Below are 20,189 nucleotides of genomic sequence, written 5' to 3' on the forward strand. Positions count from 1 at the left end.
TTATCTCCAAAAGCCAGAAGTAAAGGTGTGGCTCAAGTGATAAAACACTAGCCTTTAATCAAAAAAGCACATCACTGAGTTTGAGGCACAGTACCCACACCAAAAAAAAAAACCCCAAACAAATAAAAGTACAAATAAAGAGTAACAAGTGAGAAACAGCCACTAAGAAGTATAGATGCCATAAGGCTATAAAGTGAATTTTCAAAAGGAAAAGTAATATTAAAATTATAATTCCCAAAGGTAATATATGAGGATTATTAATACATTTTCCATCTGGAAAAACTTTTTTCAATGTTTTAACAGGACTGGCTATCTTGATTTTGAGTGTGTGGAACTGGGGTTTGAACTCAGACCTTGTCTAGCTCGATTTACTTCTTTAGCTTGAGCCCTACTACTTGAGTCACACGTCAGGCTTGGTCTTGTTATTGTGGAGATAAGTTTCAAAGTCTTTTCTGTCTGGATGGGCTGCAAACTTCAATCTTCTGGATCTCAGCCTCTTGAGTAGTCAGGATACAGGCACAGCTTCCCAGTGCTATCATTTTTAGACATTATTCATGTGTTCAAGTAATCACTATTCATTCCTATTTGTGATCTAGTAGTCAATATTTCAGTTGAGAAAGAAAAAAAAAAAAAGAAAAGCCTGTGTTCCAAAACCTAAATATTCCTCTACTTGGATTTAGCTAACAGTGAATGAATTCATACTGTACCCCATGCCTTTCCTTTCTGGTCAACACAAGTCACTGGATGAGAATTAGTAAAAATATAGACTTTCAACTTCTGAATGTATTGTTTGGTATCTAGGTTAATGCATCATATTAACATTTCTTATATTTTTCTCAAACTAAGAGAAAGATTAAATTTCATTTAAAATAAGTTGCCAGTATGCTGAGAATGTTTCTGAAACTTCTAACTTAACATTGTTTACTAGATTAGCTACAAGTGAAAATTTTTGAATTAGAAGTTAATTATGGCAACTACCTAAAGAAAGGCAATGGAACCAGGCACTGGTGGCTCATATCTAGAATCTGACTACTCAGGGGGCAGAGATCTGAAGATCATGGTTCAAAGCTAGCCTGGAAGGAAACTCCATGAGACTCTTCAGTTAACCATCAATAGGTTGGAGCTGTAACTCAGGGCTACAATATTAGCCTTGATCTTAAAAGCTAAGGGAATTAAAGACTGGCATGTCACACACAAGTGCATGCATGTGCGCGCACACACACACACACCACAGAGAAAAAAATGCAGCTAAAAAAATCTAGAAACTACTTGTATATGAATTTTTAGTAAATCTTCCTTTTGAAACTGTGTTTCAGTAAATGAAAGAGGATTTGAATGCCTTTATGACTGGCTGCACAAGTTATCACTTTTCTACAACAAAAATATAAAGCACTCACATGAAATACTATTTTGCAATATGATAACATTTTCAAAATCATGGTAGAAAGGGATTCAGAACTTTCCCAAAGTTCTTTGAATGGAAACATTTGAAAATCACTGTTTTAAAATATTTTGAGCAGAGGAGATTAGCAAGAAATTCAGGGCAGCTCTTTTCCCATGTCTATAAATATGTGAAAGAACAAACCACCAAAAAACACATATCATGGGGATTAATGCCCTATAATGAAATACAAATAAATGCTAAAGAGACAAAGGAAAAATTTAATTCAGGATCTATCCTTTAGTTTAAATTTTTATATTGTCACTTAGTAAGCTGCTACAAAGCAGCAGACTATTGATGCAAAGAAACAGCTCATGGTTGCCACAATACAAAGCCACAGGAGCTCAGTGACCCACTGTAAAGGTAGAGGTGAAATTAATTAAACATTACTCTTCTGTTTACATGCTATTAGTAGTAAGCAATAATTTGTTCATTTACAAATATTATAAAACTTCATTTCCAAGAACTAAATAAACATAACCACTACTAGATGAGTATAACCTTATCAACTCAATATTTTCAATAATACTGGACTCTCCAAAACAGAATAAAGAGATCCATAACTGCCATTTCACATATACTTGAAGAATTCCAAAGCAATGGGACCACCTGGAAAAGCCTGAATAAAATTAAAATGGCTCCCACATCTATGAAATAAAGATACATGTAAACTCATACTTCCTTTTTTTGTTCCACATTTTCACAAGAAAAAGACTGAAGGTCAAATCCAGAAAGTTTCCTGAATCCAGTCAAAGCCATAGTTTAACAACATAAAAACATCTCCAAAAAAACCGAATGAGTTCAAGACCATATATCACACAAACTGCTTGCTACAGGAATTATAAACGATGGTCATTTTTCTTCATGCAAAAAAAATAGCTGTCAAGTTTCTTGAATAGAGCCTGCCATTCGTTCTGCATCTGTCCATAGGATTCAAATATCAACCAGGAAATGATACTTCCAAGCCAAACTCAAAGTGTCTTACATCCATCATCGTCTCCTTGTGTCTCATTTAGGGTTATATATTCACAGCTCAAAACCTGCTCACAAGACCCCTCAGGTTTTGACTTTTTAAGTGTCAGCTCTGCAGGGAGAAGGGATGAACAATGCTCAAGGCATTGGGCAATGCCATCAATTGTCCACTTGTCTTCGGGAAGAGCATGCTCTTCCAGGGTAAATGGCCCCTGTTTGGTTCGGGTCAGCTCTAGCACACTGGCACAGGAAGAAAGTTCTACAGCAATAAAAGGCAGAAAATTCAAGAGATAAGTACTTCAGTATTTCACAGGCTATAACTTTTCAAATGACAGAAGAACATTTCTCAAACCTCTCAAAACTACAGTAAAACTTAAACTGCCTTATTCAAATATAACAAGATCCTTCTGATAAACAGACGATTAAGAAGTAAAGCCATACTTAATAATTCATCTTAGACACACACTGCTTTAGAGTATACAAAGAACTTCCACGATACTTTCCTTCCGTAACTGAGGAAGCATCAGAAAGGTAAACATTGCCCTGTCTTGGCAGATGAGGACCTGTCCATGTCATAATGGCCAGGGAACAACAGGGGCAGAATGGGAACTTTCTGCCTGCTTCTAAGACCATGGCTTCCAGTTGTTTTCTTTTTTGAAGATTGACCCTTATCAAGAAAAATCCATTTTAGGTCAATTTTTTAAAAATCCTTACAGTTAAAATGTTTTATACTTAAAAAAAAATGCTAACCCTGTATCTGTCATTCCCATCTATCCTTTGTTCCTCTGCTTGCTTGCTTGCTTGCTTTCTTTCTTTCTTTCTTTCTTTTTCTTTCTTTCTTTTTTTTGTTCATTCCCATCCCAAGCCCCTCACCGCAGTGCTGAAGCTGATGTAGCATGTGTCAACAACAATGCTCCTCAGAACAGAACTCAGAAATGAGAATATTCCTTCTCCTCGTCAAAAGTAATATTACTCTCCAAATGATAATTCATAATTCACTTTTTGCTTACCTTTGCCAATGTCACTGACCAAGCTTCTGATATAAAAGCCACCTCCACATTCAACATCTGGAACGTGAACAATGACATGGTAAATTGCTAACCTCCTATGAAATCTACTTTACATAGAAATAATGCCCCTCGACAAATGTAAAAATGCACTATGCAAACAATCCAGTTATAAAATATTTATGTGCTAAAATATAAATTATTCATCCAGTAGCATATGTGTTTGTGAGATTGAAAAGTCAAAGTGTGGAGAAAGCAAATAGCAGAAACTCATGAACACATTTTAAATTAACTGGCAAGTCAGAGCACTTTAATACTTCAGTCTTGTTCATTTAATACATTTAAGTAGTTAGAAATCTGTTTTTTCTATTATGAGCTATAGATGCTAAAATACTTCCAGATTAGTATTCTTTGCTCATTTATTAGGCTTTAAAGTTAGAAATCTCAGTTTTGATATTATAAGCTATAGGTTTAAAAAATAATTCTCAGATTTATGCACTGATTAAAAATATAAACAATCAGCAAAACCTTCCTTTCATAATGACAAAAATATCTTTGGGTTACTATATTACATACAGAGAGCTCAGGGTAATTAAGTATTCTCTTATAAATATTCCTTAAAAATCATAAAATACATTATACACTGTAATAGTGTGACTGAATATCTATGAACATCTTCTTACACAGTGTTACAAGCTTGCTGGTTGAGAACAGGGTTCTTTATTTACCAACAAGACCTGAAAGAAGGGCTGTTGTATCCCCACATTGAAGGACTATATTCTTGCTGTTTCTAGACTGAACAAACCAGGACACTTCAGGGAATTAATCATATTTTAATCCCACAGGGGATTTTAATTCCTTTTTTGTCACCAGCTCCCGGTTGAGGCCAATGCTGACAGAAAAGAAATGACAGGATCAAGTGTGGGTGAGATAGCAGGTTAACATTATATTTTACTTCATTGAGGACAGTGCTTTGGGTCTCCTGTACTCTCTAGTAAAGAAAATAAAACATTTATGACTTAAATGCAGTCAGAAAATTTTGTTTTTCTTGCTTTCACGGTATCTACTCTGCCAGTCTAGTTACTGCATGCTTACATGATATAGCAAAACACTCTCTAGACTTTGTTCATTATCTGTCAAACAGCCTAGAATTCTGGGGGGAAAAAAGCAGACTTTAAAAAATATTGAACACAATCATATTCTATAGGAATTTTTACACAGATTAATGTAAATGATAAAAAGAAGCAGTTAGTACATAGTTTCTTAACAAAGGGAAGGGGAAAAATCAGCCCATTCTCAAAATCTGTTACCCAAAAATTAAATATATTCTTTCTAAAAGGACTAAAATTAAATATATTAGATATAAACCATATGAAGGCAAAAGCATTCATAAGACGAAATTTAAGGGCTGAAAATATATCCCCTTTGCCTACTCTTCTCTACAGAGACCTAAAGTAATACACCGGTACTGGAGAGGCTAGGGCAGGAGGATTATGCTTCCGACCCAGCCCAGAGAAAAGTTTGAGACTCATATGAACTATCTGGTCTAATTTGATGAGAATTTCTGAACCTCCATGTTGCTACAAATATCTCAATAAAAGTGCTATCAAATCACAATCTTCCTTAAACTCAGGCTGTATACAGAATCTTCAGCATCATAAGGATCCATTAAAATTACTCAAAATTAGCCAAATACAAAATAAAGGTACAAGTAATCACCAATGATTTCAATTTTTTCCATCTTACCTAATGTGAAAAATGGTGGCTGGAATTTTTGGAGGGAGATATTGTACACAGTAACTGGCCTGGCTGGTTTTGCTTCTACGACCTCACCTCTCTTCATTAAAGTGGAAAGTCTCTGTCCATCTTTCTTTAGAGCTGAATAGCTTACAAGAGAAAAGGAGAGAGGCAGGGAATGAAAGAGGATGATGTGAGGGGGGGGGTCTGAGAAAGGAAGAGACGATCATTCCAGATATCATGGAAAGAAAAACTACTAAGCAGGTCTTTGTATTCAAAGCCATTCCAAAAACAAAACTCTTAACAACCTCAACACAGATCACAATTCTTTGAACCCAATGTAAACTCATTGTGGCATGCATAATTTTCAAAAAGGATTTTCTGTTGTTTATAAACTGCCCAGTTTATAGTATTGTGTCATGAATGAATGAAGACAAGTAGAAAATTGATATACTTACATTTTCATTAAACTATAACTCTCATCTGCTTAATTTATGATAAAGATTTTGGACCTGAAGACAATGAGCATAACACCTGACAGCACATGGTGGGGTCTGCACACAGTAATTTCCACGAAAGTGACATTTCTGAACTCAAACTGCCCTGATGCCCATTAAACAGAATCAAACGTTGATTAAAATCTAAATAGCACAGGACCGGGAGTTCAGCCTAATGGCAGAGTGCTTGCTTAGCATGCATGAAGACTCAGGTTCGATTCCTTGGTACCACATACATAGAAAAAAGCTGGAAGAGGTGTTGTGGCTAAGTGGTAGAGCTCCAGCCTTGAGAAAATGCAAGAACAGTGCTCAGGCCCTGAGTTCAATCCCCAGGACTGGCAAAAGAAAGAAAGAAAGAAAGAAGGAAGGAAGGAAGGAAGGAAGGAAGGAAGGAAGGAAGGAAGGAAGGAAGGAAGGGAGGGAATCTAAATAGCACAGATACCACATTGTGCTAACTTTCAGAAACAGATCATATTCTACAGCCACTTAGTGTTGAATGTTTAGCATTTGGTCTAAATCTGGCTCACCTCTTCTTGATTCTTGGACACATCAGATTCACAGCCTTTATCACAAAAGTAAACCTATTTTACTTTAGTTAGAATGATGTTAACCAGTGAAAATAAAATGAAACATGTATTCAAATTCAATAATGGTACTTACAGAGGGGGTACCTGCATTATATTCCCAGTAAATTTCTGCAGAATACCTTCAATATCTTCTTGTGTTATTTTATCTGCCAAAAATGAACAAAAAATGTGGCATAACCACAGATGTCCATATGCTATTTTTAAAGACCAACAGCTCTGAAAATTCACTTAAAAATAACCAAATTCTGGAAAGTGGCACTATGGCTCAAGTGGTAGAGTACTAGTTTTGGGCAGAAAAACTCAGGGACAGCTCCTAGGCCTTGAGTTCAAGCCCCATAAGTCCCAAAACTCACACACACACACACACACACACACACACACACACACACACGCACACATTCTACCTTGCTGACAAGGATAAAATACCCATTAATGAGATAAAAGGGAAAGAAAATCTTACATTGTTCTTTAAATCCCCACCCTCAGGAAAAAAAAAATAGTCCACTCACTGCATTGCATACAGATTTAGCTGGTTCTGACTCTGACATTTAGACCTATAGAAAGCATCACATTGGCTACAGAAATAGTCTGGGCGGGGAATGTGGTTTAGTGGTAGAGTGCTTGCCTAGCATGCATGAAGCCCTGGTTTCTATTCCTCAGAACCACAAAAACAGAAAAAGCTGGAAGCTGCACTGTGGCTCAAGTGCTAGCTTTGAGCCAAAGAAGCTCAGGGACAGTGCCTAGGCCTTGAGTTCAAGCCCCAAGGCTGATGACAACAACAAAAAATATATTATGGCAGTGATCAATAAGGAGGTGACCAAAAAGCAAGCAGAAAAAATTCCATAAATTCTGTCAAGTTTTCCTAGGCATCAAGTACTAACAATAACTTACTGTTGTACTAAATATTGCTAAGTATTTTTCACATTTTAAGTTTTATCTGACAAGATTTCAAAACTAGTCTATGTTGCAGCATAAATTGTACCTAATTTTATAACAACTCTGCTCAAAGAAAAGCTGTGTTGATTTGTCTCTCCTATTTCTTCTCTGCTCTGCAGATTTATCTCCTCTTTTAGCTAAATACGCAACTGGCACAGAAAAAAACCACACAAAACAAGAACTTTAGCATGCATGCTCAGCATTCTTTGCACAATAATTTTTAGAAAATATGAATGAAGATTTACACATAAAGCTTGTAATATCAGTCAGTCATGTTTTCACTTTCTGTTTGGTATCATTCAAACAAAAGATTTTTAAAACAAAGAAGTATGGTATAAATTCAATACTTGAAATTGTCATATGTTATAGATAAGGATGCATATTTCACATTCAGTAATAAACTAAGTCTTGAAAGCATGTTATAACTTAGATCATAGTCAATGGAAAGAAATTAATGTTTCTATGATTGTGCAAGAATTTTATATAAATATTTTTTCTGGCATTTGATTTTATTTGAACAGTATTGAACAAAAAAATTAGTGTGCTTTGAATTACTTTTCTAAAGCCATGATAAAAATTTAACATCATGGGGGGCCGGGAGTTTGGCCTAGAGGTAGAGTGCTTGCCTAGCATGTATGAAGACCCAGGTTTGTCGGTACCACACACATAGAAAAACAAAGCTGGAAGTGGTGCTGAGGCTCAAGTGGTAGAGCTCTAGTCTTGAGAAAGTCCAAGGACAGTGCTCAGGCCCTGACCTCAAGCCCAGGACTGGCAAAACAAAAAAATTTAAGATCATGGAATACCATATCCAGATTTCAGTAGCAACCCAACCTTAACTTCAGTGTAACCTTGATTCTTACAAGCTAAACACAAAACAAAACACTAGAATTTACTCAACTCAGAAAACAAAGAATTATAGAACTCAGAAGAATTTCTTTTTTGTATTTTTTAAAATTTTTTATTGTCATGGATAGAGGGGTTACAGTTATATTCGCCAAGTTCATGTTTTTATCCCCATTTCCCTGTCCCCATCCCCTTCCCAATCATCTTGTTTTCCCTCTTCCCTTTCCTATTTCAAAATAAAGAAATAAACCTATATACAATATGCTAGGTAACAAAGTCAGATACTGTAACAATATGAGTTTAGCCAAAGGGCAACAAAAGAGAAGAGAAATAACATAGTACATTAAGACAGCAATCACACAATCTAAAGCCTTGTTTCCATATCCTGCAGATCCTTTCATTTAGCCTCATCATAGATGGCCTTATGTATCTAGGTTGTGCACTATTTACCATAGCGAAGATATGGAACCAACCCAAATGCCCCTCAGTAGATGATTAGATCAAGAAGATGTGGTATTTATACACAATGGAATTCTATGCTGCCATCAGAAAGAATGACATCGCCCTATTTGTAAGGAAATGGAAAGACTTAGAAAAAATCATATTAAGTGAAGTAGGCCAGATCCAAAGGAACATAGGCTCAATGGTTTCCCTAATTTGTAATAATTAGTACACATCTTGGACTCTCCTAGCAGAGGATTACTATAGCACAAAATCTAAAACTCAGATTTTCTGCACCAACTGGCACTCCCAAACCACAGGCTACCAGTAGCAGTTCTACTTATTGCTTCTCATGCACTCATGCTTCATGGTATGGGTAAGGATCTACCCATTAAAAAGGTTTGCTCTATTGCAATATCAAGACACAGCTGCTAGTGGTCTTTGTTATACAAATCTAAGTTTTACAGTTGGTGGTACCTGGAAGCTGGTACTTGGGTGAGAAAACCCTGTCATAGATGATAAAATTGCAGTAATTCATAACTAAGTCACACATTTCTAAAACAATCCCCCAAACTCATATTATGGTACATTGTAAGCCTAGCCCTTGGAAGAAAAAAGTTTCTAAGTTTGAAACTAATCTAGGCTACAGAGTGAGAATCCTGTCTCAAAAATAACTTAAAATTTTAATTAAAAATGAATACCACGGGCTGGGAGTTTGACCTAGTGGTAGAGTACTGGCCAAGCATGCACGAAGACCGGGGTTGGATTCCTTGGTACCACATGCATAGAAAAAAGCTGGAAGTGGTGCTAAGGCTCAAGTGGTAGAGCTCTAGTCTTGAGAAAGTCCAAGGACAGTGCTCAGACCCTGAGCTCAAGCCCAGGACTGGCAAAAAAAAAAAAAAAAATTAAAAAAAATAAAGAATACCAAAGAGCTGAAACAAATTCTAAGTAGGGAGGAAGAGCAGGGAACTAGAAAGGGAACAAACAAATGGAGGAAAGGTGGATAAATGCTGTCATTTTATTCAATGGACACTATGTAAAAGCTGGACCCATGGAATGAAGATAAAGACGTGAGGGGTTAACAGGGGAGAATGACAGAAGGAGTGACACTGGTCATTGTATACTGTACTCATAACCTGACTTTTGGACTTGAAACCCCTCTGTACAACCACTAAATAAAAATAAGTACTTGTTAAAAATAAATTTTAAAAATTAGCAAGACTAAACAGCTTTCCTGTTCTGCTAATGTGGTCTTTTTCCTGACATCCAGTGGCATCTTTCACTAAATTCCCCCCTCCCCCTCACACACATACATTTTATTTCTGCCACATTGTTTCCTTCTCTAATTTCACATATCAGACATCGAAGGCGTATACTGTTCATCCTGAATTAATCATACACAATTTCAAACAGCACTTTAAGGTATTATCTCATCAGTGAAATCCTGAGCTTTTGAAAGACAAAGACAGTTTTCTTAGATAATGTACACTAGTAAGATGGCTTTCAAGACATTTTTGCTAAAATTTAATTTGTTTAAAAGTAATAGAATCTCGAGTAGGTTGAAGGGGTGACAGATGATGCTTTGTATTCATAAACTCCGCTGTTAAATGGTACCTCTTTTGTGCAACTACTTAAAGATAATAAAAGTTAAAAGAAAAAAAGTAATAGACTCTCAAGGTCAAAGGACATTTAAAATTCATCCAGGGCAATCACTTAACTGATGTTTGCATGACAAAGGCTAAGGCTGTGGTGTCGAAGTCTATGGCAAAGCAAAGGTGCTATATCTAAAATATGGTATTAATCTACAATAACTTTCCCTAAAATGTAACAACTCTACTTCAGAGCAATTTAGAAGAAATGAAGAACAAAATTTCAACAGCAAGAATATCTAGTAACTATCCCAAAGAAGTATATTTGGTAAAAGAAGTTGAGTATGATCTAAGCATATTAGAACTGGATAATTATTATTTGTTCAGTAATTCATAAGTAATATATGGCAGTATTAATCTGAAGTTCACTTTTTTAAAGTTGGGATGTAGTTCAGAGGCAGAGCACTCGCGTAGCATATATAAGATCCAAGGTTTAAACCCTCACATTAAAAGAAAGAAAATAGAAAAAAAAAACTCATTCTCTAAAATTGTACATATAAGAATATATTAGAGGGCCAGGAGTTTGGCCTAGTGGTAGAGTGCTTGCCTAGCATGCACGAAGACCCGGGTTCAATTCCTCGGTACCACATACATAGAAAAAAAGCTGGAAACGGTGCTGAGGCTCAAGTGGTAGAGCTCTAGCCTTGAGAAAGACCAAGGACAGGGTTCATGACCTGAGCTCAAGCCCAGGACTGGCAAAAAAAAAAAAGAGGGAAAAAAAAAAAAAGAATATATTAGATATCATTACTTGCTTAAAATATACTGACACAAGCCAGGCACTGGTTTGAACTTGTAGTCTACTAAATCAATGACTCACTGTCTCAGTTCTCTAAAAACTAAAAATATTGCCTAGCTGAGACAAAATGAATTTTAAATACTCATTTGCCATTGACTGTAGAGTGCCTTGTTATTTTATCTACATATCAGCTTTTTGGAAAGCTCAACAAAACTGCCTTTTGGGTTGTAGCAATAACTGAGGGGAAAGGCAGCACCAGTGGCCCTTTTATTGTGATTTTTTTAGTTTTGTTTTTTTGTGATGCTGTGGATCAAACCTAGAGCCTTACACATACAAGGCAAGCACTCCACAAGGGAACTACATCCTCACCCTGCCATTGGCCTTTACAGCGAGGCTAATGACCTACAATATGCAGGACCATAGAACACAACAAAGAACTGTCCTTGGTATTTCCTGACTTCTAGATATATGCCCTAAATGTCTGCCAGATACAATTTGGTATAAAGCCTGTTTATTACAGATAGTGAGGTTAAGGTTTATCTCCATTTCACAAAGAATTTTTCTGTCCAGCTTTATATTTTGTAACTTTTTAATTACCAAATTTTCTAATACCAAATCTTAATGCAATACTACCTGTAACAGAAAGCATTTATACTTTTATCATTCACAGGGATCTATGTATAAGTACAAACAGCTGACTATTTCATGAAGAATTTTAGTTTTGTAGTGGTAAATACACAAATGCGTGCATTTACACAGCAGGATAGAATTTTATTATAAATTGTGTTTCTTTCATTTATTGTTTTATATTAATCTAAAAATTAATATAAAATAATTCTATTTCAAGATAGTAATGAATGCATATAAAATACTGGCCATAGTCTGTGATAGAGCGCTAGCCTTGAACAAAAGAAGCCCAGGCCCTGAGTTCATGCCCCAGGACTGGCAAAAATAAAGTAAAATAAAATAAATAAATAAAAAAGAATATTCATTTCAGGGAGGAAAGGGGTAGACAAATAAAGGAAAGATGGGCAATAATAATGCAGTGAAGAACTGAATTTATATCTTATAAAATTAAGAAAAGCAAGGGAAGTGGTGAGTTGGTTGATAATGTTCAAATGGGTGACACTGATCAAGAGACAATGTATTCATAAACTGCTTAATTAAATGGCTACTCCTGTGTACAACTATGTAAAGATAATTAAAATATTTATAATCATGGAAAAAAAATATTGGCCATAGGTCTCAGACTGAGTTCTCAGAGAACTGAAAAAAAAAAAGTCAAAAATCCCCATTAGAAAGTAACTCTATAAGGACACATCTAGGTCTTATCCTCATTTATCTTCCCCTAGGTTCCTATTAGAGCTTCAATATAGTAAATACTTGATCATTTGCTGAAAGCACATGGAAAAACCATACCACGCTGCAAAATTCTCTGAGCTCTCATTTTCTGGGACTATAAATACTACTCAAATATTATATGAAGTTTTTTTTTTAGTCCAGAGCCTGAAGAGGAATTTAGTTTCTCTATGATTTATTGCAACATCATCATAAGGTTATTTTGATGAACTGGATTTTCTTTTAGATTAAAAAATAATAAAATTACAAATTACCCAATGCAAGAATAATTTTTTGGAAGTTCAAAATGCTGAAGACTAGAAAGAAAGAATATGTGATAGGGTATGTTTTTGGCAGCCTGCTCTTCTAGTATCTCCTACTCAACACACCGCAACATCACATGACCTAAAAACCTAGGCCAACTAAAGTCAACTCTTCCTTACTATCCCCATTTACTCAACCAACAATCAGTAATTCTCACTAGCTTTACTTACTGTTCTGTCTCTTCCACCACAACGCCAGTCCAAGTTACCATCATCTCTGCTGAGATTCTATTACCCTATTCCTCTTTCATTTTAAAAGCTGTGGTTAAAGGTTATAGTTGTGCTTCAATTAAACGGAGTTCTACCATTTGCTAATGTTACAATGAGTCAAAGCATAGTTCAACAGCTATGTTTCTTAAAGATTTGGAAATAAGTCATGACTTTTTGTTTGTTTTCATTTGGCTGCTTTATTAGTTGAGCAGAATTCCAAACTACATATAAATGTTAACAGCATAAACTGAAGCCATTATGAGCAAAAAAAAAAAAAGGAAAGAAAGAAAAAACCAAACAAAAAAAGGAGGTTAGCCTGGCTACCAGGGCAATTTATAATAATACAATAAGGACAATCTGCATAAAAACATAAGGAAGTCAGATGCTGCCTATAGACAAATTAAGAAGAGTTAACATTAAACATGGGAGAAAGACCCAAAATGCTCACAAATAATTCACAATTGGTGACACAATAACGCATATGAACTGACAGGCAAAACTGCAATGACTGCATTCTGAATAGTGTGAGCACTGTGAGAGTTGCTAGGAGACCAGGTTCATTTATCTATCCTTCCTTAAAGTAAGAAAAGAAGAAATGGCAGAATCATTAAGGTGGGTCTCAGGGAGTTCTATGTGACTTCAGAGAATTACCTTCCTTTTCCTCATGAAGAGTGTTTAAAGTACTAAACCTGGGACATCTATTTCACTAGTAGAAAAGTAATTGTTTAAAAAAGCAAGACAAGTAATATCTAACAAGATGGCATCTCTACTTTGTTTTTAGGGAAGACATCCTAAAGCATGTGTTTGGCAAGGGAGCTACTTGGAAGCATAATTCTGAATATCATAAAAATTCATTATAGAAAAAAGTAATTATAAAATATCTGTGTGCATAAATTTGTACCAAATATGCTACAATATGGTGAGAATTTTCAATCTTCTTAAAGAATTATGTACTGAGATGTAAAATCAGATAAAATCAAGTAAAAGATTTGTTTAAATTTTACATTTTCTCTAAAAACTAAAGAGAAAACCTGAATTAGATAAAATTCATACCATAGGGTTTCTCTTCTGTTATTTTTCCCGTAGAATCTAACGTGTCAGTAGCTTTCCCCAGCTCTCCGATGGCAATATACCTCTACAATAAGGGAGACAAGAGAAAAAAAATGGTCCATGGGGTAAGGAAAAACTGTTATGCATGCCTTGAAATTTATGTAGAATTTCACTATCATTACCAAACTGGTAAGAAATAAAAGCACACATGACACACTGATATTTTTTTGTTGGTGGTTTGTTCCTGGTATGTGAGAAACATTTGCATAAACTGAGAAACACTCACAAACGTCTCACATCTGCCAACAGGACAAAGAAAAAAAACCCACGTTATTGCAAATTCTAAACCCACCTTAATATTGAGTAGTTTGTTTCATAAGGAAAAAAAAAACAGTTGGCTCTCCATATTGTGAGCTCTGAAACACATTCAATCAATCACACATTATGCATGTTCTAAAAAGAATCACATCTGTACTGAACATGTACCGACTGCTTATCATCATTGCCTAAACAATACAATGTAAGAACTATTTATACAGCATTTACACTGCAGTAGAAATTATACAGAATAGAGATAATTTATAGTATACATGAGCATGTATTTATGCTGTAGGCATATAATATACTACTTTATAACAAGGACGAGTATTCATGAACTTTGGCATCTGCAGAGGCCCCATACCCTCATGTACACTGGGGAACTACAAATCCATGAGTAGAGAGAAAGGCGCAAAAAATACAAATGGCATCACTAGTACTAATCAATATTTTATCACATACAGAATTAAAATTAATTATAAATAAATCAATTTATTTTTATATGAAGCATAAAACCAATCATAATAACTAGGACATTCATTTAAACAAAAAATATGTAGAAAAATAGAGAAAAGCTAGTATAGCAGAGGTAGTATACTTAACTACTACATGTATATTACATTATTCACAAATAGTTACTAAGTTTCTAATAGTTATTAGACTAAAAGCCAAACTGGTGCTTCTGTCTGGAACAACTAACCAATCTTGAGTAACTAACACCAGGGGGGGTGGGAAGGGGGGGGAAGAACTATAGCATGAAAGGTAAGAGCAGAGGCTGAAACTAAGTCTGGCTGGGTTTAAGCAAATGCTCTAGCATCAGCTCATCTTAAAATGGGGGAAAATAAGTACCTCAGGAAAACAGTATCTGGCCTTAGTAAGCAATGGGTAAAAGTTATCCACCTATCATCATTACTATTACCAAAAAGCCCCCAAAACAAAAAAGGAAGAGTGATTCAGATTAGAATGACTGATCTTTCCATAAGAAAATGCTAAGGTTTTCCCTTCAGAAGTCTCTGTAGCTGAATAGAAAAGCACAATGCATTGTGCCTTGAATTCATCTCATTATTCTGCTCTATGACACATTTGAACTAGGGGTCTTAACGAGAATGCCAAGGAGCAAGGCCCATCGTCATGTCTGGATTAGGGATGTCCCGTGCTTCGGCACATGCTACTTCTATGGCTCTGAGTTTCCTCTGTTCCCTAAGAACCAGACGTATTTATCTTTCAAAGCCATCCTATTAATCCACCCCAACTCTCACTCACTCCAACAGGACAGAAGTAGACATTCAACACAAAACTTAATATATAAAAAGAATGGTTTCTGCAGGGCGCCAGTGGCTCATACCTGTAATCCTAGCTATTCAGGAGGATGAAATCTGAGGATAATGGTTTGAAGCCAGTCAGCCAGAGAAATTCCTCCTGGGACTCTTATCTCCAATTATCTCAAAACCTGGAAGTGGCACTGTGCCTCAGTGGTAAAGTGCTAACCTTGAACCAAAGAGGCTCAAGGACAGTGCCCAGGCCCTGAGTTGAAACCCCACAACCAACAAGAACAAGAACAACAACAAAAATGTTTTTTGGGTTTTTTTGTTTGTTTGTTTGTTTTGCCAGTCCTGGGCGTGAGCTCAGGCCTGAGCACTGTCCTTGAACTTTCTCAAGGCTAGACCTCTACCACTTGAGCCTCAGCACCACTTCCGGCTTTTTTCTATGTATGTGGTACCAAGGAATCAAACCTGGGTGGGTCTTCATGCATGCTAGGCAAGCACTCTACTACTAGGCCAAACTCCCAGCCCCATGTTTTTGTTTTTAAATCAAATCCACAAACTCAATCATGACTCTTAAGAACTATAAATGTATGAAGTATTATCCTATGTACATTTGAGATACAGAGAGATGACAGACTTCTCATCTTCAAAAAGTTGTAATTTAAGAGAGTAAAATATTATAAGGATAACTTAAGAGCGAGACGAATGTATGTATAGAAACAAGGGCTACCAATGTTCTAGCTTAACACTGCGCATATGTTTACCTGCTGGAAAAGTTCCTATGGGTGTAATCTTCCACATTTCACCATGGTTTTGGATAATCACGAATTCTGTAACTAGCTATATGCTATAATCTTTTTAGGGTAAAAAACATCTATCCCAAACAGTTCTCAAATATTTTAGTTTTAGAATTCCTAAAGGATTCAACACTAATTGAGAAATCTTGGCACAATTTTTAAAATCTAAATATTTACTGTATTAAAAGCTAAAACTGAAAAATGTTTAAAATATATATACTCATTCACCTTCCATCAGCAATCATAAAAACCTAGGATATTAGTTTTGACTTCAGTAGGCCCCTGAAAAGAGCCTCAGGAAGGAGTCCCTGGTACATATCCTGTGAATTTGTGATCTAAATCATAGCTGTTTTCTAGTTCTACCTGTCCTGGCCACTAATATTAAGCAATTAACCTTTGAGTTTATTCCGTTAACCACAAGCCACTTGGAAAAGGCTACCACACAGTTAAACCTCCAGCTGAAACAAAGTCTTACCATCAAAAAGATGTGCGATAGAGGTAAAAAGAAAGATGGACATACAGAGAATCCTATCATTTCATTCTATGGGTGTACTATGCTCACTTTCACTGGCTTCAATTGGGTTTTAGAGTTGCATTATTTTCTACTATGTATACCTGGGAGTTGTAAATTCTATTACTACATTCATTACAACCATAATTTCACTGTAACAGAACAAACGGAGGCCCCACAGAGTTCCACTGAACTGAGTGCTCTCTGGGATTTACAGGTTTTTCTCACTGATACTACTCTATTCTCTATTCATCCTCAAACTCCCTGAGTCCCACGGCAGATATTAGCTGGGCATCTCTAAGAGCAAATGAGCTTTTGTACTCTTCAGGGGAAAGGAAAGTATGTGTATTACAGAAAGAATACACAATCATTTCCATGTCAAGTAACTGCTTTTGCTGAGGATCCATTTTTAAAGTTGTAATTCAAATTCTTACAAAGACTAGGAAGAATGTTTTTCAAAATCTTCCAGATGAAAAACATGGCTCTGAATGCCTTTATTAAGAAGGAACAATATAAACGAAAATAAAAGTTCCTTATACTACTCAGACAAAATACAGCTCAGAAAGAAAAGTCTTCAGACCTTCCAAATGTACATTTTTTAGTTAGCACAGTAAATATGAACCCCAAGTTTCTTCAACAGCAAATACCCTATTGGATGTAAGGAAATCAATGGGAAATTGGGAAATCAGGATCATCTTTGTTTAAAAGAAAGCAGTGAACTGAATCTCAGACCTTGGTTTTGGTCTTGCCTTGCCATAATCCTGTCATATACTTCGTTTTATCTTATTAAACATCTTTGAGTTTAAGCATCCATACCTTCCAAGTGAGTGTGAGATATAAAGTCACCTTTCTCACCCTAAAATTCTGTGAATCCAGTGAAATTACTCCACTATAAAGACTTTTTCTTGCTTTCTTCTACTTTCTTAAAATAAATATAAAATCATGTAAGTCAATATAAAAAAAGAAGGAACAACTGTTTATACTTTCTAAGCCCTACAAAAAATTTCAATATAGTATTTAAAACACATTTGAATACTAATAGAGGAAAAGAAGAGGTACAAAGTAGCCAATGCCAGTGGCTCATGTCTGTAATCCTAGCTACTCAGGAGGCTGACATCTAAGGATCAAGGTTCAAAGTCCATGAGACTCATATCTCCAATTAACCACCAGAAAACCAGAAATGGCACTGTGGCTCAAAGTAATAAAGAGCTGGCCTTGAGCTGAAGAACTTAGAGACAGCACCAGGCCCAGAGTTCTAGTGCCACCAGTGACCTCCCAAAAAAGAAGAGGTACAAATTGGACTAGCCTCTGTAGATGATGACTAGAATGAAAAAATGCTAAAATCTTAAGGAATTGGCCAAGATTAATAGAGAATTACCTAACTCACTCTTTAGCAAACTCACAACTGGTTAACCTTACTTTACATGCTACTGTTTGTTTTTTTTTTATTGTTGTTGTTGTTGTTGTTTGTTTGTTTTTTGCCAATTCCGGAGCTTGAACTCAGGAACCGGGCACTGTCCTTGAACACTTTTGCTCAAGGCTAGCACTCTGCCCCTTGAGCCACAGCGCCACTTCTGGCTTTTTTTTTTTTCTGTGTATTTAGTACCAAGGAATCGAACGCAGGGCATCATGAATGCTAGGTGAGCACTCTACCACCAGGCTTTATTCCCAGCCCCCATACTACTGTTTTTAGAAGTTTCTATCCCCTGATCCCATCCAAGGTAGGGAACTTCATATCCCAGTGATAACAAGTTCAGTTGCTGGAAGTGACATAAACTATTGTGGGAGGAAATTCTGGCTTTGCAGCAGGTGCTACTATGCAGTACTTCTACATGCTCTGGTGTGGGGGGGGAGAGGAGGAGGCGGTCCTCATGTGTCATCAATGCTAGCTAGATTCAAGTTTTCATATAGGATAGGACAGCAACTCTCTTATCTCATCTGGTTCCTAAACATCTTTTAAGTAGCTAACTTTATTAATCAACAAAGAAAATCAGTGAGGATAGCATTTCAAACCTCACCAAAGACAGCTCCATCAAGGTATATATGCTATATAGCTTCTGCTAACTTAATAAGCTGAAGAAAGTTTAATTTGGGGAAAACATTAGAGGACCACTCACTTTCCTTCACTAAACTACACTCTACTCTTAAATCAAGATAGGCCAAAGGAACACAAAAACGTAACTACTCAGAATCATTTTACCTAAATTATTTTACACAGATCTACAGATCAATTATAAACTACAATAAGAACAACCATCTGTCATTTAATATCCCTCATATCCTTTTGTACACAATTTCTGTTTTCAAGTCCTAAGAAACTCTGTCTCTCTTTTTTTTTTTTTCAATTGGTCATGGGGCTTCAACTCTGGGCCTGGGCATTGTCTCTGACCTTTTCAGCTCAAGGCTACTGCTCTACCCCTGGAGCCACAGCACCACTTCCAGTTTTCAAGTAGTTAACTGGAGATAAGTCTCACATTCTTTAGTGTCCGGGCTGGCTTTGAACCACGATCTTCAGATCTCAGCCTCCTGAGTAGCTAGGTCACTGAGACCAGCCAAAACTCTGCCTATTAAAGAATAGAACTTTTTTTCTTTCTAATGATTATTATGTTTTAGTTATAATACTAGAAATCTTAGGAATAAACAAACTGAAAAAAGAAAAAAGAAAAAAAGGAAAGAAATTAGCTACAGTTTTTCTAACAGAATTTGTTTAGCTAAAATTGACTTCGGGAGTCTATGAGTTTGTAGTTACAGAAATCTAATAGACCTGGAATTCAGAAGAGAAAGGATTCAGTGATGTGTGAAATACTCAGTAGTAATAACTATATTATTTATTGGACAATTTCTGTATACAAGTGCTATAAAGAAAAGTTACTTTTTACATATGTAATACACAACCTCAAAAGCAAATGCAGTATTATTGCTGTTAATGTACTACGTTATTTCTCTTCTCTTTTTTGGCCCTTATAGTTAATCTCATATTGTTACTGTATCTGACCTTTGTAACCTAGCATATTGTATGTAAGTTTATTTGAAATAGGAAAGGGAAGGGGGGAAAACAAGATGATTGGGAGGGGATGGGAGAGGGAAATGGGGACAAAAACATGAGAAGGGGTATCAATGTTTGAGAAGTAATGCACCTACTACCTGACGAATATAACTGTAACTCCCAACAAGAAAGAAAGAAAGAAAGAAAGAAAGAAAGAAAGAAAGAAAGAAAGAAAGAAAGAAAGAAAAAAGGAAAGGAAGAAGGAAAGGAAGAAGGAAAGAAAGAAAAAAGGAAAGAAAGAAAAAAGAAAGAAAGGAAGAGCAGTGAAAAAGGAATAAGAGACTCAAGAGAAACATGATCATAGGAAGAACAAAGCTACAGGACTAGGGATATTTTCCTGTTAAACCTGATCTGAATGGGAGAGAATGGGAGAAGCGTCAGATGAGGACACCATGCCTTAAGAAAGCCCAAATTAGGCCACAGAGAAGCCACCTACAGGGACTTAGAAAGGTATATGAAGTCAGTGATGCTTCATCACTCTGTGC

The 20,189-nt window shown here is 36.0% G+C and overlaps 1 protein-coding gene across 1 annotated transcript in view; it reads right to left on the reverse strand.

The window, feature by feature from the left end:
• Window positions 1–426: 426 nt before the first annotated feature.
• The window catches only part of Trub1 (TruB pseudouridine synthase family member 1), a 29,888-nt gene continuing 10,125 nt past the window's right edge, over window positions 427–20,189 (reverse strand). The window contains exons 4-8 of the mRNA XM_090345796.1: window positions 13,771–13,852; window positions 6,315–6,387; window positions 5,167–5,306; window positions 3,424–3,480; window positions 427–2,672 (exon numbers count right to left, since the gene is read on the reverse strand). Coding sequence (XP_090201922.1) covers window positions 2,413–2,672; window positions 3,424–3,480; window positions 5,167–5,306; window positions 6,315–6,387; window positions 13,771–13,852 — 612 coding nt within the window. The 3' untranslated portion in view covers window positions 427–2,412. The remainder of the gene's footprint in view (window positions 2,673–3,423; window positions 3,481–5,166; window positions 5,307–6,314; window positions 6,388–13,770; window positions 13,853–20,189) is intronic.

This window comes from Megascapheus bottae, chromosome 15 (assembly GCF_031878675.1).
Source record: "Megascapheus bottae isolate mThoBot1 chromosome 15, mThoBot2.hap1, whole genome shotgun sequence".
In the NCBI taxonomy this organism is placed as follows: domain Eukaryota; kingdom Metazoa; phylum Chordata; class Mammalia; order Rodentia; family Geomyidae; genus Megascapheus; species Megascapheus bottae.